The sequence below is a fragment of the Sander lucioperca genome, chromosome 9 (genome assembly GCF_008315115.2).
Source record: "Sander lucioperca isolate FBNREF2018 chromosome 9, SLUC_FBN_1.2, whole genome shotgun sequence".
Lineage (NCBI taxonomy): Eukaryota > Metazoa > Chordata > Actinopteri > Perciformes > Percidae > Sander > Sander lucioperca.
In genome coordinates, this window is record NC_050181.1 from 14,824,937 (window position 1) to 14,850,438 (window position 25,502).

General features: G+C 40.5%; 2 protein-coding genes and 1 long non-coding RNA gene across 7 annotated transcripts; 1 reads left to right on the forward strand and 2 right to left on the reverse strand.

Moving 5' to 3' along the window:
* The first annotated feature begins 413 nt into the window (after positions 1 to 413).
* On the forward strand, positions 414 to 7,160 carry LOC116047018. Its single transcript, XR_004104295.2, has 5 exons — positions 414 to 668; positions 2,091 to 2,097; positions 4,573 to 4,579; positions 6,010 to 6,013; positions 7,150 to 7,160. It is a non-coding gene; the product is annotated as an uncharacterized LOC116047018 (long non-coding RNA).
* On the reverse strand, positions 775 to 2,157 carry LOC116047017 (protein FAM177B). 3 transcript variants are annotated; one of them, XM_036004875.1, is made up of 5 exons: positions 1,902 to 2,157; positions 1,483 to 1,635; positions 1,343 to 1,394; positions 1,130 to 1,224; positions 775 to 1,052 (listed from the first exon to the last, which is right to left on the reverse strand). In XM_036004875.1, the coding sequence occupies exons 1-5, from the start codon at positions 1,920 to 1,922 to the stop codon at positions 849 to 851; spliced, it is 525 nt and encodes a 174-aa protein (XP_035860768.1). In that variant the 5' UTR covers positions 1,923 to 2,157; the 3' UTR covers positions 775 to 848. The 3 variants fall into 3 exon arrangements, with proteins under 3 accessions (XP_035860768.1, XP_031151363.1, XP_031151364.1); XM_031295503.2 differs by having other exon boundaries at positions 1,483 to 1,653; positions 1,902 to 2,155; XM_031295504.2 differs by having other exon boundaries at positions 775 to 1,049; positions 1,483 to 1,653; positions 1,902 to 2,152.
* Positions 6,382 to 25,502, reverse strand: brox (BRO1 domain and CAAX motif containing). Of its 3 annotated transcripts, none has more exons than XR_004898214.1 (13): positions 24,726 to 24,827; positions 23,282 to 23,388; positions 22,406 to 22,502; positions 20,238 to 20,333; positions 20,018 to 20,090; positions 18,810 to 18,915; positions 18,303 to 18,392; positions 14,704 to 14,789; positions 14,061 to 14,142; positions 12,661 to 12,811; positions 9,716 to 9,875; positions 7,826 to 8,064; positions 6,382 to 7,573 (listed from the first exon to the last, which is right to left on the reverse strand). XR_004898214.1 is itself a non-coding variant. In XM_031295502.2 (13 exons), exons 2-13 carry the CDS (start codon positions 24,824 to 24,826, stop codon positions 7,981 to 7,983), a joined length of 1,233 nt encoding a protein of 410 aa, XP_031151362.1. In that variant the 5' UTR covers position 24,827; positions 25,367 to 25,502; the 3' UTR covers positions 6,382 to 7,980. The 3 variants fall into 3 exon arrangements, 2 of the variants coding, with proteins under 2 accessions (XP_031151362.1, XP_031151361.1); XM_031295502.2 differs by adding an exon at positions 25,367 to 25,502 and having other exon boundaries at positions 6,382 to 8,064; XM_031295501.2 differs by adding an exon at positions 25,367 to 25,495 and having other exon boundaries at positions 6,382 to 8,064; positions 24,726 to 24,845.

Here is a 25,502-nt window from a genome sequence, read left to right on the forward strand (position 1 = left end):
CGATACTAAGAGATCATTTCGTGTTCGGCCACCGTAGGCGCTCGGAATGGGAAGGGCTAGAAAGTAATAATCAGTTGGTCGTCGTATACAATTTCACCGCTAGATGGGAGAAATTCTTACACAATGTAACTTTAAAAAAAAAAAAAAAAACATACACCTTTGGTGTTTGTGTTATAAAAACACAAAAAACAAAAACACAACTCTTGTGGTGTAATAGTAACACATCCATCCTTTGGGTGGAAGATTCCAGGTGCAAATCCTGGCCTTGGCCCAATTAGTATTTAATTAAAAATGTATAACATAATTTTAATCTGCAAGTTATAATGTCCTTCTTTTCTCATATCATTATTATTATTATTATTATTATTATTATTATTATTATTATTATTATTATTATTATTATTGTTATTATTATTATCACCACAACAAAGCATTATTATTCTTACCAATCCTATTTGTATCTGTTTTTAAGCGATATTTGATCAATTCATAGCACTTTGTAAGAGTTTGCGTTTATTGAGATGTTCCAATCGGGGATGGAACCGGCGAATTTCTAATTTTTCTTCACTCCCCCCCCCCTTCCCCAGTCCCTTTTGCGTGATTAAGGTGATGGACTGCTAATCCATTGTGCTCTGCACGCGTGGGTTCCAATCCCATCCTCGTCGACAGTTTTGAATTCATTTTGATTTTTTTTCTCTCATATAGTTTTGTTGTAGCATTACCATACTATAAACAGCCCCAACGATACTTTAGGCAATCATTATTGTATTTTTGTTTTTTACACAGTGCACTTTAAACAAATCACAACTCTTATTCCATTGTTTTTCGTCCCATTAGTTTTAATTCAACTAATCCTCATCTGCTTGATAGGCTCTGTTGTGACAACCTTCACTTCTGTCCATGTGTTTCTCATCACAGCTTCCCTGGGTATCAGCGGGGCATCTTACATCTCCTGTAGCACCGTAATGACGCCCATCCAGTCCGGAAGAGAGATGGATGGTGGCTGCCTGTTCTCCCTTCAGGTTGTCTGTGGCTTTGCTGCTTGTTGTCTGGTGAAGATAGAGGAAACACAGAGAGTGAAATACAAGGAAATAACCATCCATAGCCCTGTCAGTGTATTTCACATTACCTTGTGGTCACGATGGTGTTGATCTATGGCATACTGGTATTTGGCTGCATTCAGTCCTAGTGCACCAGCTAGTCTCTCTCCAAGGAAATCGCAAGCTAATTTTGGCAACAATGACATAACAGTAGCAACTCGGTGAGACTAAATTCATAACTATAATTAGGCCTGTTATTGATTTAGTATGCTTTGTATGTATTTAATTGTCACATTACGTACCTAGCAGGGAAATTCTTCCAACTAGAAGGGCCACATTCTTGAATGACCTAGTCTGAGAAAGAAGAGACAGAAACAAACAGATGATACGAATGCCACTTTATGACATCAAACATGACATTTCTCTCTAAACAATATCCCACCCTCTCTGCAGGTTCTCTGAAGGGAGGTCTGTTTGATGACTGCTCTTCTTCCTCTTCTTCCTCTTCACTGTCTTCCTCCTCCAGAGTTTCCCCGCTGGAGAAGTAGGTAATCCTCCTCTGTTTGGTCAGGGCAGAACTCCCAAACTCTGTTTCCTGTATGTCAGGTGATGTCTGACAGATAGGACAAGCTTTTTGTTTGTTTGACAAGTTGTGTGCGTATCCTATTATCTGTGTGCGTCATGTTGTCATTTACAGTCTTTTAAAAAATATATATTTACAGACTACATCAGGCTCCAGAGTAAAGATTTACCAAAGTCCCACACAGCTGTTAAACATTACCTTACACCTTTTGCTAGTGTAACTGGACACAACCTGAGCTAACACGTCTGTTTGTCTTGCTTCATTATTACAACACTTACTTCCGGGTGGCTGTTGTTCATTCTTCAGAAGTCTTTCTTTGCAACACTTTCAATCCCGCCTCGTGTCACAGCCGTTAACCGTGTGTCCATCCACGGCCGACTCTGCTTTGTGGAGAAAAACAACTACATGACACAGGATCCCTCTTGAATCCTGAGACGGCGAGTGCAGCGGTGCAAACCTTATCACAGGTAAGTAGTTAGAGAGCTGTCGCTGTGATGCAATCAGTTTCATTCTTGGGCTGGTCTTGAGGGGGGGGGGGGGGGGGGCTGGGCTTGTTGCGTTGTGAAGAATGTCAAGGTTTATTGCCAGCTTCTAAATGTTTCCAACATTCCCCTTATATTTGTCCCTTAGGTGGCCTGAAAGTTACATAAATCATTTGTTACACAGTTTTTGATATCATACCTACATTTTGTTTATCTGCTGGCTGCAGCCCTTCATACTAAATTCGGAATATTTAAATCCAGAAGTACACTTTTTTTTTTTTTTTTTTTTTTTGGATGTTTCCCTTAAACTAAGCCCAGCGTATTTGATGTTGACTAAAATGTATTTAAATTACATAACAGATACCAGCCAAGCGGAGCCCAACCAGCTCACAGATGAACATTTTAAAAATACAGTGTGGGTGGTGATCCAGAAAGATAAAACATTTTGCTGAACAAGTTGGCAGAAACATTTAAAAGTTGCGGTGTGATTGACACGCAACGTATTGTATCATTTTCTCATTGTAAAGTGTGTTGATTTCATTGTATACTGACTGCTAAAAGTGTATTATGATGAGTAGTATGTAGTACATGGAGCACAGCGTAAATTCCTTCAGGAAGTCTTCTAAACGTAATCACTTTTTTCCCCAAGGGGGTAAGCTTCTCCTCAGAACGTGTAGCTCCTATGGCGCCATTTTGATGCTAACAAGCAATCACCTCCCGTTAGCATTCCATTGACTGCCATTCATTTTGGCGCCACTTTGACAGCGAATAACTTTACATCTGAAGCGTTTAAAGACTTTATTTTTCCATTGTTTATTTCTAAAGGAACACAACAATGTATAAAAGGCTCCATTACCTTGTACCTCACGTTATGGCTCCGTAGCAGACGTTTTTGTAAAAATAGGATAACGATTGTGTCATAACCACGGGACTTACTGTCTCATAGTAGAGGAATTACCGTGTAGTACAGGAGAAGCTCGCAGGCAGTTTCGACTCACATTAGCTGTTTAAGTTTAATTACTAATGTTAACTAGCATTTTAGTGATCAATAATTAGCCTGTGTCTATGTTATCTCCTTACATATACCTACGCTCTCCGTCTCTGCTAGATTGGGAATGATTGAGATTTCTCTTGGCACAGCTACCAGAAGACTTCCAACTTTCAGACACGTTGCTCACGGCACATTTACGTCTTTAAGCTCAGTTGGAGGCTGCGCAGTAACGCTCAGCCATCACCGGAAAAGTGCTTTTAATATAATTCACTGGTCTCCGTCCAGAGCAACAGGATCTGTTGGTCCATTTTATATATGTCAATGCTTTTTTTTCTCTCTTCTAAACTGAACAGCTGTTAGAGGCATTCACTTTTATTTTAACCAATCAGAAGCGGACATGAATTTCACGAGCCAATCACAGCATGACATCCCTGTTTTAAACCTCTCTCTCTGCTGCTCAGTGGTCATTTCAGGCTAAGAGCACGACCCTCCTCCTCCCCTTGCACCTCCGGTCTTCATCACGCACGTCTCCTGGGTCCTTCTCCGGCAGGCCGCTACCGTCGGCTCCTCGGCTTGGTTTTTCGGGCTCGTCACACCACCATCAATGTCTAGACTCCATCGGGGGGGGATTATCTTTTGGTTTTCTACCAAAAAATAAAATATATAATTTCGTAACGATGGAGTCTAATCTCCAAATTTACCATCCAAATGTACATTTCATATTATGCATATGTACAATAAATCTTTGCATATCAGCAACGAAGTCTCTCCTGATTGAAATACTATATGGATCTAGTGTGTAGTATGGATTTGGGACACGCTGCATGTTGGGAAACGCAGGCTTTCTTTTAGAAATCTGTCGTCTCCGAGCTCAAGCTGAGACAAGCGATTACATCACCAGTTATTTTCTTACGCAGAGCCCGACAAAACTCCTCCAGAGAAACAAAATACATTATACAAAGGTTTTGAGTAGCATTAACCATGACCAGTACAACTGACTTTTCTGTGTAAAATTGGTGGAGTACCCCCTTTTACATATTAAAGGTCCTATATTGTAAAAAGGTGAGATTTCCATGTCTTTTGTGATTATACAGCAGTTCAGGAGGTTCTATATAAATAATGCTTAATCCAAAGATAAATGCACACAGCCCGTATTCAGAAACTGGTTTAAAACAAGCCGTCAGGACTTCTGTACGGTTATAATGTCACAACTATATGTATGTACCATACCAGAAAGTGCAGCTACAGTGCAGTTTCTTGCAATTGGCAAGAGCGCAGAGGACACAGAAATGCTGACTGGGATTTTTTTGGGAGGAGGGACTTAAAAAGACAGGTGCTTAAAACGGAGCATTTTAGACAGAGGGTGAATGCACATATATTCAGACAGACAGTATGAGAAAAATAACGTGTTCTTTTTTAACATTAACCCTCTTGTTTTCTTCGGGTCAAATTTGACCCAATTCATAAGAAAAAAAGTTTCTATGTCAGAAATGTGGGTTTCTTTCATCCAAATTGTCAAAATAAATAACGTGGATGTTTCTATATAACACTCTCCACAAGTAAAATAAGTGATCAGTTCACTTCTTCCATTGAATTTGGGTGTTTTTATTACATTTTATAGCATTTGAAGAAAAGAATTGATAAAAGAATGTTGAAAAAAAGTGGCAAAAATGTCGGGGGTAAAAAACAACAAAAACGTCAAATCGACAAAGACATCGGGAAAAAATGACAAAGAACTTCAGGAAAAGTGACAAATGTCGTAAAAATGCAACCCGTTCTCATTCCGAACTCGTAAAATAAGGGCGTTTGGACAGTGGCTGATGCGATGAAAAAGGCGTCTTTCAGCATGTTTGTGTAACGCACCGGGGAGAGCAGCAGTTAGATAGGATTTAGCGAGTAGCATGTAAGGGCGAACCGTACGCCTACCCACGACCCTTTCCTAAACCCAACCGTCCCGTAGTTCCCGCGTGTCACGGAACCGTACCCCACCCACGACCTTTTCCTTAACATAACTGCGTCAAAAGGGACGGCAATAGTCCCAACCAAGCGCGTTTACTTATTGCGCTAAAGAAGACTTTTAGCGTCAATAAGAACGACAAAGACACCTGACCAAGCGTCCATATTTTACGAGATGAGTGTGAGAACGTGTTGAAAAATGTGGTTAAAAAAAAAAATAAATTAAAAAAAAATGACGTCAAAAAACAATCGCAGAAAAGAAATCAGCAAAAACACTGGAAAGAGCGACAAAAGGGTTCAAGTTTTAAATTTGGACCCAGAACAACAAAAAGTTGCATGGTCGATGGGGAAGACAACACAAGGGTTAAGGCATGTAAACATGGTCAAGTAGAAACCCAAAACACAAGTATGAACCCCCCCCCCCCCCCCAAAGAAATCGCATATGGGACCTTTAACAGACAGGATGTTGTTTAAATCATGTTGACATACTGTATATAGGCATAAGACGTGGAAAGAATGAGTTTTACGGATGATTTAATACCATTTGAAATACATTTTACATGAAGGACACCATTAGAGGAGGAATATTGAGCTACAGGAGTGTGCATTGTAATGGTGATCAGACACACTATTAATGAACAGTTGCCCTGCTACGCCCTGCAGTGCCCTGCTATGTCCTGCTATGCTGTGCAGTGCCCTGCTATGCGCTGGTACACCCTGTAACGCCTTGCTACGCCATGAACTACTATTTCTAGTCATAGTTCTATTATCTTTATTGTGACTATAATTGCCACTGTTCATCACAACCCCCAACCGGCACCGTCAGACACCGCCTACCAAGAGCCTGGGTCTGTCTGAGGTTTCTCCCGAAAAGGGAGCTTTTCCTCACCACTGTAGCACTAAATGCTTGCTCTTGGGGGAATTACTGGAATTGTTGGGTCTTTGTAAATTATAGAGTGTGGTCTAGACCTACTCTATCTGTCAAGTGTCTTGAGATAACTCTTGTTATGATTTTATACTATAAATAAAATTGAATTGCCTTGAAAAAAATAGAAGGACTAGCATTGGTCAGATTTCTTCTCATTTAAATCCTCCGTTCCAGGTATAAAGAACAACGGGTTAAGTGCCTCGGGCATTATAATTCCATCAGATCCCCACTGAAATCCCTGCACAACTGAATATAAAGTGCAAAGGTGTTACAATGTGCTATGTCTGCCTTCCACTACAGTTAAGAGTCTAGCTCATGTAAGCTAATATGCATGTAGGGGCATAAATGAGTACACGTTGAGCAGTATGTTACAGTTTATACAAGTCTCCAGCGATTGATAGTTCTGCTTTAACCGACATGACTTTATTTTCAAAAGCGGTAGAGTTTTGACAACTTCTGTGAAGCAGCCGGAGCAGCTCTTCAGCAGCACATAAAATAACTTTAGGAACTCCCAGCTCCTGATCTGATAATGATCATCTTTGTCAACTATTGACAACAGCACTCTCTCCCAGCGACTGAAAAGTGTAAGAGTAAAGCATGTTACTGTATGTAATCAGCGGGTGTTCCGGTGCATCCACTGAAACATAAAAAACGAAAATCAACATCACCAAAAACATATGATTTGAGTTACATAGAACTGTATACGGTCAGTGTTTTCCAACTAAAAATATCATTATACAATCGAAATAAATTAAAGAACTACTATTAACAGGTATCCATCCCAGAATCTCTAAGCATGTTAAAGAAAGATTCAGCCTTATCCAGTAAGAAAGTTTTTCTCAAATGAAGTAAAAAAAAAAGACCGCTACATCTTGTCATGTACTAAAAGAGCTACAGTACATTATGTCGTGTGATGTAAATAAAGTATTGATTGTTAAACGGCTACAGCTAAAACAAACCAAATGCACCAGCGAAGACACAGGCAGTTCATTGTCTGTCCATGATTGATTTACATTTCAGTTCTGTTTATTATCATTAACGTGTTTTATGAGGACGTTCGGATCAAATCTCAGCTTGAAATGCATTCAAATCATCTCAGCTATATTTTGGAATACAGGCTGATTGTCGGAATTCCCTACAGTTATCCATCCTGGATGGTTGCATCATAGTCTATGTAGTGGGGGAACTTCAGATGCTACTACTGCATCTTTTGTTTAGATCCATATCCTGAGGCCATGTTCAACATGTTTTTATAGGCCCGTTTTTGTTATTTGGGTCATTTAAATTCAGACCAGAGCACTCCAGTGCCAAACAGTTTAAAACCCTGTATACACTTCTGTAGGAGGCCACAGTGAGCAGCTTTACATTGCAGCCAAAGGCACCATTAATGAGACTACTTCACCAATAAGGCTTATTTATAGTCGTAGTTGAAATAACCCCATGTAAAAACCTATTCCAAAGGAATCATTTCAGCTGATATGTAATTACTAACAATAAACTGAAAGTTTTCATCTTTTAAAAATGTTTTAGGTTTACTTTAGGAGAATCTGTGTGCTGTTAAGAGGAGGCCTGGCTCTGGCTTAGATGCAAAGACTGATCATACCCAAATACAATACGCATTTCAAACCTTAAAATGTTCCACGATGTTCCACATTTAAGCCAGCAATTCAGTGTAGCGACAGCTTTTCAGTATTCACATGCATCTTCTGCAGGAAATGCATTTTCTACTTACTAACGATAACCTAAAAGAACTTTGCATCTTTTAAAATGTTTTAAGTTTACTTTACTTTTACTGTGTGCTGTTAAGAGGAGGCCTGGCTCTGGCTTAGATGCAAAGATAATGACTGTCATACCCAAATACAATACACGTTTCAGCATACATGTAAAACACCATGGATTAATGTTGAAAAAAAATACAGTTTACACAAAAAGATATATGGATTTTTTTTTTCTACAATAGATGGTACTGAAGCATGAGGCTGAAATGGAACGTGGAGGGTTTAGGAGAGGACGCAGCCTGTGTCCTTCTGAGGCTTCAGATCTGGCTCCTTCATGGGTTTCACCTCCACCTCCTTGGGTTTGGCCTAGCGTTAAAACAACAACACACATGTGAAACAACAGCCTCAAAAACTGTTAGAAACTATTAATAAGGTGGTGTTTCTTTTCAGAATGAAGACTTTAGACATTAGGTGTTTTTGCGTACTCTCATCCAGCCTATGTTGCAAATAGGGTTGGGCATCGTTTTGATTTTGACAATTCTGATTCCAATTCTGATTCTTCCTTTCGATTCTGGTTCTTATCCGTTCTCGATTCCAAATCTTTGACGGGTGGAGTTGAAACGCGTCACACGTTTATTTCACAGATAAGATGAAAATGTTTTAATTCAATGGTGATTTACAGTTTTACCGGGCTTCTCCAAAAATAAAGCCACGCTTTGGAGCGCCGCTTACGGTGTTCCGTGGCGGCAACACAACAAGCGCCTGAAAGTACGGTGGCCGCTACGGGAACCAAAACTTGCGTGTGTTGAATTTGGAACCGATGATCTGATTCCAATCAGTTGGTTAATTGGTTATTCTACACACTCCAATACAGTAATGTAGGTGGCGGTATGAGCCTTAAACTTGGTTTGCGATCCGCTAATTAACACACAGAAGAAGAAGAAGTTGCTTTTTCCCACATCGATCTTTTCCCCTGCAGAGAAGACAGCTAGAGTCGATCCGGAGTTTAATGGTTAGTACTATGAAGTTATTACCGGTATTTATCCTGGGTTTATACTGCATAGAGAAAGTTTTGGCGCCCCTTAAAAGAGGTTTTAGCCAGCGCCAGAGGAATAACACGAGCGCCAAAACGTCTGATTTTCAGCTGCCAGCGTTTGCAGAGTGAGACTGTACTAGACTCTCCAGGTGACCACGCTGCTCTGGGGACCAGCGTCTGACGGACGCAGAGCTCTCCGACTGCTGTCGGTCTGTGCGGGCCGCGCTGCCGTCTATCAGTATTAAATGGAGACAGTTTCATAACCTGTAAAAACAAAAATGTCTCGTATGTCGCGTTAAATACGAGCCATATGGGAGTAGCCTACGCATGAAAGTCAAAATTTTGAGAGCTTTCGCGGCATTGACCTGACTCCAGCAGTTAAACTGTATTTCACACTGTGATGGTTACATTTGTAACGATTTCGGGTTCCCATGCATGCCGAACTGTAGGGGCAGTCTGTTACTCTACATCACGGACAATTTATTCATCAATATTTCAAAATAGAAAACATTACACTTCATAATGTTTTGTATTCATAACACTATTGGATTATTGTACAAATTAGCTACAACAGTAATAGCAGTTACCTTATGAAAGTCACTAATTTTTCAACTGAGGAGAAAAACATTGGGAAAAAGATACGGTTGTGCCCTGTTCATACTAATCAAATGAACTGGACTTTGTTGTCAGATGCGAAAGCCCCCTTCCCTTACTGCATTATACCATTAAATTTAAAATTTTGATTTGTTACCTGCAGAATTTTGTATAAAAATATTTGCAGTACAATTAATAAGAAGTCTGCACCTCTTTCCGCGCGTGCACACACACACCCCCCAACCGGGGTCAGCTACCACCACAAATAGAATCTAATTTTATGGGAAACACTGCATTGGAATGGTATTTTTAGAAACCGTTCCAAGTATGAACCGGTTCTCGATGCCCAATCCTTGTTGAAATACACTTTGCAGTAAGCAGCGGTACCTTGTCGTTTTTGGCTCCCTTGGTCAGGTCGAAGGTGGCGTAGACTTCAGCAGTGCACTGCTCGCTGAGCGGCGGCAGCTCGAAGGGGACCGGCTCAGCCAGGCCGTAGCTCGCCTTCAGCTCCAGCTGGGGCGGCTCCGCTGGGACCTTGTGGAAGTATCTGAGGAAATGTATCCAAAGTTACAATTAAAGAGGGGGACGAGTTAGGAAAATTGTAGTGTTTGAGGGGCCGGACACATGCCGTGTTTTTTTGCACCCCTCAAATCCCTTGTTGTCAATGTAGACACGCATCAAACGCAAGAGCGATGCTGGCTAGGGGTGTAGCGATACATCGATCTGGATCGATATATCCATTGAATCCTCAACGATCCAATATTATCGATACAAAGTCAAAATATTGATACACAGTCATCTTTAAGATGCGCCTTTATTTTGAAATCCCCACTTCAAATGTATTTGTATTAAAAAGAGTAGTTTTAGAGCTTAGTAATGAAATTGTCAAACCATATTTTAGTTGCTTTTTGTAAATATATATATATATATATATATATATATATATATATATATACACACATACATACATATATACACATACACACACACACATATACACACACACACACACACACATATATGCTTTGCATAGAGATGCACCGATAGACCGGCCGGTGACTGGAATTGGCCGGTTTTCACGTGCTCGGCCATGACCGGCGGGTCAGTCTGACATATGCAGATTTCATGTCGGTCAATGCTACAATTAACTGACAATATAAGTTATACGAGTTACAGTTCTCAAGGACGCACGCGCACACGGACGTGACAGCACAGTCTCTTTTTCCTTTCTCTCAACTTTTCCGCCGTGTCGCGCGTACCCGCTCGCGGTGTGAAGCGCGTGTCCGCACTATTCTCGCACACGTAGGGAACCTCGTGAATTAACCTGCAACATGTCAGCTGTTTGGAAATTCTTCAGTGTGTGTGGTTGTAATCTGGAATACTATCCTACATATTCCTGAATGTGGGTATTTTTATGAACTTCAAAATATAAAGTTAAGTGTAAACCGGCGGTCTACGGGGATCTCCATGCAGCAGAGAGCTTCAGAGAGCCGAGGATAAGAGCAGACGGGCAGGTGTCGGATCTGTACACCGCAATGTGTTCTGGAGCACCGGAACAGAAAAACGCAACGCATCAGCGACAGTATGTTGATAACATCCAAAAACCCATGACTCACTCTGGGTGGTTTCTGTCAAAGTAGCCTACTAATGTTTAAAAATATTTTAAAAAATAAGGACAAAATGCACCGCGCCACTCTGTAGGACAGGGTTAATACATCCATGGGATGCAGCCACATGGAGATTTTCTTCTCTGCTTCCTAACATTTTCAATGATAAGAATATAGCTAACTAAGCTGTTGAATGGATATTCTAGATGTCAATGATAAGGTTGAAGATAGGTTTAAGGCCAATTTATGCTTCAGCGTTAAATCGTCGCCAAGGGTACGGACCCTACGCCGTAGCCTGATGTGCACCTCTCAAAACATGCAACTACACGTCGCGGCGACGCAGACTGCAACAACTGTGATTGGTCCGCCTGACGTTTCCCCCTACTAATTTCCGGGTTCTCCTTCTACATAAACAACATGAAATCAAGGAGAGCGTCAACTTTTCCTGCTACAGATGTCCCGCCGTGGTCAGAAAGCACAGGGGAGACACTTTGTTTCTCCCACTATGACTCTAGAGTCGCTACTCACTCCGAAGCTAATCCCTGTCACTCTCTCACTCGCTATTCTCTTAAAGAGATATGCTAGAACGACGCAGACACCAACACACAACTATACACCTCACGCCACTTATGCAGGCTACGGCGTCAGCTCTGCGTAGAGCACCAGCAGAAGCATAAATCCGCTGTGGTGTTCCCGGCGTGAATGTTTTGTAACTTGGCGCGTTCCATTTCAACACGGCCGGCAGGGAAGACTGGCCCGAGCAGGTTCGCCTGTACCAACATCTGTGTGGTGATTCTTCGTGTGCAGACGGCAGCGAGTCAAACAGCCTTAAATATGTGGTCAGAGAGAGAGACACCGCACTGGGAAAAGTATTTTGCTGGAAAGTGTGGAAAAACATGCAAGTCATAGTCAAAGCTAAAAAAAAAAAAAAAACAGCCTCATGGAAAAAATGTTAGTAACATCGAGAGGCAGACAGTCATTTCGCCTTGGAGATAAGCAACAGTAACTTTAATAATTAGAGTACAGAGATGCAATGTTTAGTGGTACGTCATGGTCGGTGTTTACCATGAATGTGTTTACTACGGTTGCCAGGCTTTCCTTTACTTCCGCTCTCTACTACTTCTTGCTAATTCACAGATTATTTTGTTTGTGCGTCTTCTGGCGTTTCGGAGAATACCGCAATGAACACCCCTGCGCCGTGCGCGCTCTTAGTGCGCACCGTATACAAAAGGCGGTGACACGCGCGAGTATAAACAAAGTTCAACTTGTTATGGTCCCCGAAGCAACGTCAGGTCAACCTGCCTTGGCGGACATGAAGGTCTACACAAGAGAAGGCACCCAGAGCCCGGCCGACGCGCCTGGCGTTTTCCAGGCGGTAAAAGACGTGTAATAGGTCTAAGAGTAGATTTAAGGTTTGATAATGTTGATCTCTGCCCCTTAGAGCAATATCACAGAGGCTTCAGTGTTGCACCTAGATCTGTATAGCAACCAAAATGTTACAACTGGGAGAGACACAATATGTATATGCAACTAAAGAGTGTGCACACCCTTGACTTTTATAGAAAATGTTATGTGCCTGTTGAATAAGTACTGTGCCTGAAATGCTTCCACTGAAATAGGACTGTGTTTGCATGTTTGTCAGGAGGTATACAGTAGGGGCTTCCACTTCAGAAAAACAATGTATGTGTACAGTATATAAGTATGTGTCTGCCCTGACTGACTCACATGAAGCCATTTTCTCTCTGGCACTTGTCCAGTGTGTTTTTAATCAGGCCGCCCAGTTTGAGGAAGAACAGCTGCTCCGATGGTTTGGCTGTGGTGCCCGGGCCTTTGGTCTGACGATACTCTTTACACAGCGCCTCAGCACGGGAGTAACCTGAACAGAGAAGTCTTCATGTTAATGCAAAAAAAAAAATCCGGAGGAAGTAAAGCAAGGGAAGCGATGAAACTCTTCATTTTATGATGAGAGAGAGAGAGAAATACTGCAGCAACACACAGGAAACAAACACACAGGAAACACCTGTGTAATGACCTATATGCAAATAACAGCAAGCGAGAACGGAAAGAAACGGAATTGATTTAAAGTGCTCATATTATGCTCATTTTCAGTTGCATAATTGTATTTAGAGGTTGTATCAGAATAGGTTTACATGGTTACATTTTCAAAAAACACCATATATTTGTTGTACTGCACGTTGCTGCAGCTCCTCTTTTCACCCTGTGTGTTGAGCTCTCTGTTTTAGCTACAGAGTGAGACATCTCACTTCTGTTCCATCTTTGTTGGGAGTCACACATGCTCAGTACCCAGGTAAGGACTACTAGCCAGTCAGAAGCAGAGTATGAGGGCGTGCCAGGCTAGCAGCTAGGCGAGCATTATAACATCTGTTACAAAGTGACCACGTTTGTCTCTGAAGTAAAGGCTGGACTACAATAGAGCTGTTTGGAGCAGTTTGTGAACAGTGTTTTCTGTTGGAGATGGTAAGTCCCTTTGGGGTGGACTTTTGGCTTTTTCACTTTGTAAACCTATAACATGCACAAAAAAGATATATAACACAATAAAGGAAAGGGAAAAGCCAAATATGAGCACTTTAAAAGGCACTAGAATATTGACATGATGTTATCATGTGTGTGTTATTATTACCATGATATCAATAGTTCATTTTGAAATATCACGGTTATCGCCAATACCTTGACTGACTAAAATAATATTTTTTTTATTTTTTGGGGCTTTTCCCTTTATTAGATAGTGACAGTGGATAGACAGGAAAGGTGGGAGAGAGATGGGGGATGACACGCAGCAAAGGGCCGCAGGTCGGATTCGAACCCGGGCCGCTGCAAAGGACTCAGCCTGCGCTCTTACTGGGTGAGCTAGAGGTCGCCCTATAATAAAATACTTTTTTTAACTAAATGTGTTTGGTGACATAGATAATTGCACGAAAAGGAGAAGAAAAAAGAAAAAGAAAAAAAGAAAATAAACCTGTGCTTGAAACTGAATTTCTAGCTGAAGGAAACTAGATGAACAGAGAACACATGAACAAATGCATTAACAGAGTATGTTGTTAAAACGTTTTGTAGGTGCTACATTAGATGACACAAAAGCTTGATTTAAAGACGGATATACGTACACTTTTCCGCCTCCTGGAGAGATCTTATAGCCTCGCCGCACTTGTCACTCGCCAGCAGTGTCTGTCCATGATAGCAGTATGCCTGAAAACAGAATTAATAAGTACAATCAGGAGACTCATTTGCCATTTTGCTTCCGTCTTTGTAAAGAAGAGTAGGTTTCATCAAAAGGCACGTATGCTTAGTAAGGTTCCTTTACGTAAACAAAAGTACTAGGGCTGCACAATAGAAGGCTTTTTTATCGTTATCGGAACATCAACTGGCGCAATAAACACATTGTGAAAGACGCTCAGGTTTTTTGTGTTTAGTTGAAAGAAAATATCAGCCAAGAACTGCACTTTAAAATGGAACTGTCACTCTTTTTTTAGTGGTGCCTTTTTTATTCAACTCAATGTTCAATGTGTTCAATAAAATAATGTTGGAAATGATTTCCTTTCGTTTGTTTTAAGTTCAACAAGCAATTTGTTGTATTTTAGCAGAATACTGAAAGCAGCGGAAACGCAGAACTGAGTACATTCCAATATCGGTTTATTTATTGCAAGTAATATCGTTATTGCGACATTTGACAACATTATCCCAGATTTTCCTCACATCGTGCAGCCCTAAAAAGTACGGTGAACTGCATCAGGACACGCATGAACTTACATAAGCCATGTAAAAGTGCTGCTTCAGCTGAAAGTACTTCCTCCATTTGCTACTGCACTCTGGCTCCAAGGTGTTCAACGTGTGGTCTGTAGACAGATTATAGAATGGTTATGGCTTTAGCACTTTCTTGGTGACTGATCCTGTAGTCTCGCATTGCCAGACCTATCTCCACAGCACTGCGGAGGAAGGTCTGGCAACAGGAGCAAACACTCCTGGATAGGAGGGAGAAAAAAAAATGCTTTGGGTTGTTTGCATTTCTATAAACCAATCACAATCGTCTTGGGCGGCGCTAAGCTCCGGACGCAGCGACGGTTGCTCTGCAAAAATAGTCTCGGGGAAGGAACTTGTTTTGGTTGAACATTTGCACCCCGCAAAAGAAAAACGCCACATACAGTATTGAATGAAGTGAACTGTTCACACAATACAGTAACGTGAGCTGTTTAAATTAGCTGGACACATGGTTAAATGTCATTTGCTCTTACCATTGTGTCCCTGTGTATTTTGTCCGTAGCAAATCCCCTCCAATCGGTCCCAGAAACGTCCCAGTCAGAGTAAATGCCGTAAACATATTCTTTGCAAATCTTTACTAGGGCTGAACGATGAATCGCATTTGCAATAATATCGCGATATGTTAAAATGCGATTTCCTAATGTGATTTTGGTCACGTGACTCGCGAGGGCAAAGCAGTGTGCACTCCGCAGAGAAAGCATCAACTTGGCACGCTTGACCTGTTGTACAATGGCCTCAGGATCGACAGAAACTTTAGTCCCAAATAGGAACAGTATGTCACTTGTGTGGGACTATTTTGGTTTAAAAAAAAGAAGATGATGCGCAGCTTCAGGTATTGTGCAAAACCTGTCTTGCTAACGTTGCTACCTCGCGGGGTAACGCTACGAACCTGTATCAGCACTTAAAAAAAATGCCGAACACCAGTTTGTCAAGTAAGCAAAATACCACCCGACAGGCATCACTCACCGAAATGTTTGAAAGTGTAACGTTAATTCCATATGAACATACTTTAAAACGGAACGAGGAAATTACTCAAGCAGTAACGGAGTTTATCGCCAAAGACATGATGCCCCTTAGTACGGTCAGCGAGCCTGGGTTCACGGCCACACAGAGCGTATGTTTCTGCCACGGAGTCAGAGGGTGATGGCTGGAGTCTGGAGATGTTTTTAAGATGAAAAAAAGGCGGATATGGTGATAGATTTGATGTGAGTATGAAGTACACTGACCGGAGCGGGATCGGAGCGGGAGTTGCTAATGGTGAGAAATTGCTTCCTGTGTGCTCAGGATCACTATGGCTGGTAGTGCCATACTCACTGCACTTTAGTCTGCGTTGTGTGTTGCTGTTACTGACTAGAGATAATTACGATTAATATTTACATATTAATTACATTGTACAGTGATTACATTTAACTTTGAGTTACCTAAATATTTTCAAAGGAGGTACAAGCAGATATTTCTCTCCTTGTATTTTCTGCATTTTTGTTACTGACTGGAGATCAGTAATATATACATATACATATACATATATACATATATATATATATATATATATATATATATATATATATATATATATATATATATATATATATATATATATATATATACATATATATATATACATATATATATATATATATATATATATATATATATATATATATATATATATATATATATATATATATATATATATATATATACACACACACACTATATTTTTACTTATTTAACTGTCTAGTAAAGTTCAAAGACAGTGTTTAAAGTGGCCATGTTATGCTCATTTTCAGGTTCATAATTGTAATTTGAGATTGTATCAGAATAGGTTTCCATGGTTTAATAAAAAAAAAAAAAAAAAAACACCATATTTTTGTTGTACTGCCCATTGCTGCAGCTCCTCTTTTCACCCTGTGTTCAGGTCTCTGTTTTAGCTACAGAGTGAGACCTCCTAACTTCTGTAACATCTTGGCAGTCGCACATTACATGATTACATGAGCTAGCTAGCTGTTTTTCCAACTTCGGCCTGTACAAGGCAGGATTAGCCGGGAGACTTCTTCTAAACGAGGGCGCACTTCCAACTTTGCGTGGAATACCTGCAGAACAGGGACATGTAAGTAGTTCTATACAATTTATTTTGTAGATTACGGTTAATTTGTGTGTGTTGTAGCAGTGTTTTGCCATTGAGAACGAGCTAGCATGCTAACGGTTAGCCCCCTAGGCCCCTCGTTTCGGCTAATAACGTAGAAAGCCGTGCAGATTTTGAACAGCTCACCCAGAGACTGAAGGGAGGACACATTCAGAAACCGTATCTCACTCAAAACAGCATGGATGGTTTTTTTTTTCAAAGTTTGTATGTGTGTGGAAGTACCAGAGACACAAAATAACACATTTTATTTTTTTAACATATTTTCATAATATGGGCACTTTAAAAAGTGCAATCCACATGTTTACATATGTTTATTACAGTAAATAATAATCTAAATACTACTTAGTGTGGTAAAGCCACATATTTGTTTTTATATTTCTGCAATCTGCACTTTAGTTTGTGTGATTTGTTTCTGACTTTCATATGAATGTTTACACCAGGCTTGGTCAGTGCCCAATATACTACTGTGATTGAAGTAGTTAAATAAAAGATGTCATTCATATAAATTCATGCATCACCTAATTCCATCATCACATACAGGCCTGGCATCCAGGAAAGAACAGTTTGATTAATCTATCTAATCTTGTGTTGTTCATACATATACAATGATTTATTTCTTGTCTTTGTTGAATAATACAGAAGACAAAGAGCTTAAAAAAATAATCTCATTTTAAATCGCAATTGCAATATTGGGTGAAAAAAAAAAAATCGCAATTAGATTATTTTCCAAAATCGTTCAGCCCTAATCTTTACTATCCTTCCCCCGAAAGAACCAAGCAGGCCTACCTTGTTTTGCACGATCCACATTTTCTTCAAAACTTGACATTTTCAGCGTGTAATGTAGCTCAGAGGTTCCGGTTAATGTTTCCTCGATGCGACCAGTTTAAACGTAACACAAAGGAAGCGGAAAGTGAGGGACATCCGGCGGAACTTTAAAACAACAGAAGTGTCCTCTTATCAAAAGTGCAACTGAAATTGTATTTTATCTTAAATAAGAAAAAATTAAATGAAAAATGACTTTGATTTTTAAAAACAAATCCCACATCCAAATAACTAAATAAATAGAAAGAAAATCTCTTAGTTAAAGTTGTGCATAATGCTGTTTTAGCCGTTTATGAGTCTTTAAGGACAGAAAGTGCAGTTTAGAAATCCCTCTCCCTGCAGAGTGTTTAAAAATAAAATACATTGTGTTTTTACCCAGACGTTTGAAAATTAATACATTTATAACTGTAATTGCAATACCGTGAAACTGTGGTTTGTTTTGCTGAAGGTTATCATACCGTCAGAATCTCGTAGCGGCCCAGCCTACTCTCAACACTCCTGCGACAGCTCTGATTATTACACAGTATTTTACACAAAAAGAAAAAAAGAATTGCCAAAATGTAATGAGCACTGTAATACTTTAACAGACATTTTCAAAATCACAAATGCCAAGCATACTGACCAGCTTTTTGATAGAAGTTTGCCGTCTCGAATGCCAACGCTGCAATGAGCGTGGCGTTGTGCTTCAGTTCAATCGCTCTGGCAATGGTCACTGTAAAACAGTGGGTAAAGAACTCAAATATGCATACAAATTAAGGCTGTGTTTAGACGGAAACGATCTGAGGAGAAAACGCAAAAGTGGCGTTCCGTTCTCACTTTTTTTAGAGGTTGTACCAGAATAGGTTTACATGGATTTTATTTTCAAACACCATATTTTTGTTGTACTGCACATTGTACAGTACAGTGCAGTTACATTGCCACTATCATGTCACAATGTTACATGATGTCATGATGGTTACATAGTAAAGTAAAGGAAAATACCCCTCTGTAGTCAAGCAAATTGCAGCTCAGAGAGTAAAAATAAAAAGATGAAACGTGTCTGATGCACGCTAGTTATGGCTGAAAAAGAGGACAAGTTTATGTAGCTTTAGAGATGCTGGTGTAGAGTTCAGGCCTGGAGCGACTTTACCTTCCTGCGCCTCTGCTTGGCACTGGATGATATATGCATCGATGGCTCTGGGCTCCAGGTCTTGGCCCTTTTCGGCCGGGGTGATGAGTCGAGGGATGTGGGCCTCCTGTAGCAGAGATGTTTTAAAATCAGCTTTTAAGTTATTAATCTAGACTGAGAGACAGCTTCTTCACCGGAGCGTTAGCCTCCATCACCTTGTAACCCTTGTAGAGCGGGCGCCTGGGTAGCTCACCTGGTAGAGCTCGGCCCATATACAGTTGTGCTCATAAGTTTATGAACCCATGCAAAAGTTGACTAAATAGAGGAATAAAAAATCATCTTTTGGAAATTGATCTTAATGCCTTAATTAAAAAAAATTAGGATAAATCCGACCTTTACTGACACCAATTTTCTTTGTGAATGAATAATGTATCGTAAATAAATAAATGTTCTTCCTTAAAATACAGGGGGCATAAGTAAGTACACCCCTATGTTAAATTCCCATAGAGGCAGGCAGATTTTTTATTTTTAAAGGCCAGTTATTTCATGGATCCAGGATACTATGCATCCTGATAAAGTTCCCTTGGCCTTTCGAATTAAAATAGCTCCACATCATCACATACCCTTCACCATACCTAGAGACTGGCATGGTTTTATTTCAGTTAGCCTAATAGCTGGTTTGATTTGCATTGAGAGATGATTTTATGAAAAGTAAGGAAGAACATTTATTTATTTACGATACATTATTCATTCACAAAGAAAATTCGTGTCCTTAAAAGGTTGGATTTTTCCTCATTTTTTTAATTAAGGCATTAGGATCAATTTCCAAAAGATGATTTTTTTGTATTCCTCTTTTTAGTCAACTTTAGCATGGGTTCATAAACTTATGAGCACCACTGTATAGAGATTTTTTCCTCGACGCAGAGGCCCAGGGTTCGAATCCGACCTGTGACAATTTCCTGCATGTCTTGCCCCTCTCTCTCCCCTTTCATATCTAAGCTGTCCTATCAATTAAAAGCAAAAATGCCCAAAACATTTTCTTTTAAAAAAAACAAAAAAACCTTGTAGAGCTTGTGAATCGGAATTAAAATCAATTTGGGGAAATTATTGGCAATACCCAGCCCTAGAAATAATACAAAATCAGGAAATACTACGTAACTAAGTAAGACTGGGGGTGAGTCCCTCAGCGCTATAACTTATGGAGAAGCGTGTCTGTAGCTGGACCTCACCTTGAGGGTTTTGAATATACCAGCAGCAACTTTCAGGCTCCGGTGAACATCTTTCGCTTCAGCCTCCGATACGCTATTGAACAGGAAAAACACGACAGTAACAAATATTTTGTTTAGTAACAAAGCAATGTACACATTTAAATAATCTAGGAATAATCAATATACGAGTGATTTGACGTAAATGAATGCAATAATACAGGGAAGGGGGGGGAGCACATACTTTTCTTTCCCGGCTAGTCTCGAGGCAAACTTGGTGTACCAGAGGGCTACATTGAAGGCCATGGAGACCAGTTCAAAGACTGCATCCTGCTGGGCACTGGGAGGAGAGCGTGGAGACACGGAGGTTTATAAGACACACTGGTAGGGGTGGGTGTGTGTGTGTGTGTGTGTGTGTGTGTGTGTGGGGGGGGGGGGGGAATCGATACAGTATAGTATGGCGATATTTTCCGTGGCAATACTGTATCAATACACAGACGCCAAGTATTTATCTTTTATTATATATGTGTTGGTCAGTTTGTCTGTTTGACAATCCCATTTTGCAGCAATACAATTGAAGTGAGATGGACAACAGAGAAATGTATCTTTTTAGATAAAACAGATGTTGACAAAGTTTCCCTTTGGGGACATCATTTGAAGTTGGAAAAAAGGTAATCAAGTGCAATATATCGCAGAATATTGCATTATGTTTCAAATCACAATAATATCGTACTGTGACATAAGTGTCGTGAAGATATCGTATCGCGAGGCCTCTGGTGATTCCCACCTTAGTCTCTCGTTGCCAGACATTCCTCCAAAGCGCTGGAGGAGGGTCTGGCTACTCCACACAGCATTCTGGGATGGGTGGAAAACGTGCTCTGGTTGAATGGCATTTCTTTAAACCAATCCGAATCGTCATGGGCGGTGCTAAGCTCCCCGCGGTGCCGCTGCGAAATAGTCGTGCGAGAGAAAACTCAGATTGGACAAATAGTCTAGCTAGCTGTCTCAATTTACCCTGCAGAGATCTGAGGAGCAGTTAACCATAGTCCTCAGAAATCCACCGAATTTAAAATTCCAGCACAAAGAAAGCGGAAGGAAATGGAAAAGACATGCATCCGGCGGAATTTCCTGCGGCGCCGGACCAATCTCACAATTACACAACATGGATTTGCTGCATTTTCTGCTTTCAGTGTTGAAAGAACGTTGTTTGCCGGAAACTGATATGATGTAGTCGCCGTCAGGGGTACCGTATAGACTTAAAATATTTAGGTCAATCGTTGGTTAAAAAAAAAAAAAAAAAAAAAAAGAAAAGAGTAAAAAATAAATATCAATTCTAGGGAAAAGAATTGATTTTAAAAAATCGTCGCTAACAAAATCATGATACACAGGATTTCCCCTAGTAACGACTATGATAAGTCTGTGCGTGTATCTCTTGTAAGCCTTAGTGGTAAAAACTGAATGAGCTACACACAGCTGGGTCGTGTGTAGTCTTCACTGCCGTGAGGACTTTCATTAGACCCTATGATAACACTGATGTTGTGATGATCTGTGTGTTCACTAGATTGCCACTCAAGGCGTGAGTAACCGTGTTTTCCCAAGGTTTGTGGTAGACTTTGGTGGACGTATTTGGCGGTGGGGTTTAGGGGTCCTCCTCATGGGGGGGGCGGCAGAAACTACGCACTATAGCTTTAACGTTAGTTTGGCTTAGGCCGGCTGCACACTGGCTGTGTGGCGTGAGCGTGGCGTTTCTGTTATTTTCATTTATATCTGCATTTATGTCAAACTTTCAAACATCAAAATATCATTTATTAAATGTATTTGTGTATTTGTGTCAAAATGACACATAAACATCTTCTATTTTGCTTGGAAACGCTTGCGTGTCGCGTGAAAAATAGGCGTCGGTCCTATTTCTAGCATGCATGCGTTTTCGGCGCACCTGAGACGTGCGTGTCACGCAGGCAGTGTGCAAGCTCTAACCTGTTAACATGGGAGCCGAAATAAAAACGGACACGCTCACGCCACGCAGCTGACACGCTCACGCCACGTAGCCAGTGTGCAGACGGCCTTAGAAGGTACCCAAAACAGCTCGGGTGCTGCATCTGAGCCTTATAAATGTACTAGGAAAAAACCTGAGTAAGAATAAAAATAATAGACTTCATTTCTGTTTTTCAAGTTTTTTTATAATCGGTTCTGCCCAGAATTCCTCATTCAGTATTCCTTAAAACTTGCAATACTCCGTAATTCAAATATGAATGAAACATCTTTCAAAAAGGCACTTCATGGCCTCCTGGAAACAACTTTAAACTGTTTACTTTGCCCCTCATTAAAACTGCAACCCATCCACTTAACAGTGCCATGCAACCATGGACACTTCTTCCAATAAGACAGTAGTCATTCAGTCAGTGTTTTTACCTTGGTATGTTTCCTTGTAAGGTGTCAGTCCACTTGAAGTTCTGGATGAACCTCATCTTGTTCTCCTGTGTAGTTCCATCCAAGGATAAGATAAATCCTATTGGATCATTAACCAATATTTAAAAAAAGAGAAGCAAGTTGGTTAGGTGCAAACCCACATCACAGATGTAAAGTATTAGAAACATGTAAGGGGGACCTAATATGCTCATTTTCAGGTTCATACTTGTATTTTTGTTTTTAATAGAAAACGTGTCCATGCTTTAATGTTCTCATACTGCCCATGGCTGCTGCACCTGTATTCACCCTCTTTCTGAGACGCTCGCTGTAAGCCCCCCCTCCTAAGAAAGCCCATGGAGTATAGCAGGACTTTCTATCGGGAACAAATTACAAATAAAAGATTCTAAACCAAAAACTAAACAATCCAACATATTCCAGCAGGAATGTGATCGGAAATTGGAGAGACATTAACAACATCAGCAACCAGAATTTCAGCTTTCTCTGGCGTTAGCATGTAGCAGTGGACTATAGTATATAGTGTATATAGCGGCGCTTTCTGTCGGAAAAAACACCAATAAAAGCTTCAAAATCACCACCATGCTGCCCCTTTTAAGGGGTCAACACTGACAAAACGGAAAGAGGAATAGATAAGATTGCACATTTTTATGGCGCTAACCCACTGCTGGTACTAGCTCTACTCGGCTCGGCCACGGTGCCCCGTCCTCCTTTTTCCATTGCAGATTTAGTACCGGCTCATGCGTGAGGCGAGCGTGGCTGGTCGTCATTTTTGGAAAACCAAAAAAGGCGAGTAGAGTCGAGGCGAGTCGAGCAGGTACCATGTAATGGAAAAACGCCATTAGAGTGTAGACCTAAACGTACCTTGGAGGAGGGAGAAGTATGCATCCGTGGCACTTTTCATGATCTCAGGGTTGCAGGTGACATCAGTGAACATCTCCAGCAGTCTCGCCCTGGTTGTCCTCAGGTCACTGAATGTGTCAAACAAATAGCAATCAACTGGTGCTCTAAAAATATGCTGATCATTACAGTACACAGACAGATGATATCCAACAAGGCATTGTCATGTGTAAGGCAACGAGGTGATTTACGGTAGATCAAATTACGGTAACAGTAGCAGGCAGTGTTTTCCCTAGCTTTGTGAAAGACTTAGGTGCATGTAATTGGCAGGGGGTTAAAGGGTAACTACCGTTTTTTTTTCAACCTGGATTAAGCAAGATCGCTGCAGTCGGCAGCAGCGAAACAAGCTACAATGTAAGCTAATAGGACAATTGTCCAGCTTGTATTTACCTAAGTTAATAATGTTGTCAGACACACCTAAGTGTCTGACAACATTATGGAAAGGATCCCTTCAGAGACAGACCTATAAAACATCTTTGAGACCTTTCTGTTGAACCAGAAACAGCTCTGAAGTCGCTAGCGCTGAACCCAGCAGACTCCATTCAAAAAAGCAATACTTTTAGCGTGTATACAGCCAACATATTTTCACATGTAAATCAGTAAACTATGTGTTTATTTCAACCACAACTAGAGTTGTGATGGTTGGAAAAGTGGAAAGACGACCCAAAAACGGCTTTTCATAGTTTTATTTTGTTTCTGTCGACTTTGAATGAAGTGTATTTTACGATGCTAAAATTACCGTTTATTCACATGGAGTCTGGTGGGTTCAGCGAACGCAATTTCCCAGATGTTTTTAGGTTTCAAAAAAGGATCTTACTCTTTAACAGAAAGGTCGACCTTCTTAGAAATCATTTCCATAATGTTGGCAGACACTTAGAATATTAATCTGAGAGGAACAATTTTTTAAGAGTGTCGTTCCCATCAGTCACTTAGACACAAAAACATAAGAAAACAGGTTGAAAAAAAAAAACGGTAGTTACCCTTTAATGGGTCCTTTCTCAAAAAATGTTTACGAGTTTTAATAGAAGAAATATGCAATTTCACATCATTTTTGGACCATTATTATTATCATATATGTCTGAAACTTTGGAAAAGCTAGAGCAGATAATAAATAAATGACACTCAAAAAGCTTAAAGACCAAACTTGCTAAAGAAGTCCCCTGAGGACCAACTACAGTACAATCATTAGATCTGAGAAACGTCTTTAAGTTACATTCATTTGGCTTAGGTGTTCCCCAAAACAGCTTGGGTGCTGCACCTAAGACTTATAATAGTAGGGAAAACCCTGGCATGCCATAGGACATTACATCATTACACATAAACAATGAACTACGGTATTTCTGTACGTCATCATGGTCACAGCCACAGTCCAAGTTGTCCTCAGTGAATTAATGGATATAAGACATACTTGCATATCTTATTGGCAGCGGGGCTCCCTGCCACTCCATAAAAATTAAAGGAAACGGGCGCTGTTGCCTTCAGTGGGTTTCGGTGAAACCAATGTGCCATCCTGTGGATGAGGACACACCTTAGGAGGTTAAAAAAAGGGTTACAAGCAGTTAATGAATGAGTTGTATTTCTGGTATTTACACATTTTTGGTACAGTGGACTAGAAAGCCTCCCAAATAGATGATAATAATACATTACTGAGGTATTTATTGTGTAGGCAGCTTTAGCTAGCTTATGTGTCATCTTGGCTAACGTCATTTTACCATTACGGTCCCTACAACTGGCTAGCGGCCGTGCTGGCAGTCTCAGAAAACACTCTTTGCCCCTTTTTCCAAAGTTACCTTGGTGAAAAAAGGATACAAAGCATCTGACGTTACTTTGGGCTGCCACGAATAGTGTTTTTAACAATTACTTGTCTGCCTGTTGTAGACAAAAGTCCGTTACGTAAGCTACGGAGAGCAACAGCTAACGGCTAACACTGGCTACATCTAGCTAGAAACGTAAACATGGTTAATTGAATTGACGTGACGTGACAACTGACTGATGATACGGCAAAATAAATGGATTGAATTCGTTTATATCAATTATACGTTTAATTACCTGTCGTTCCGGCGCTGTAGATTTGAGGTTTGATAGTCCTTATTGAAAGTCTGACACTGACAACAACTTAGTTCCGGAAATAAACACGGAGTAGAAGCTGACCAATGAAAGCACACGATTTAGTCATATGACTTGC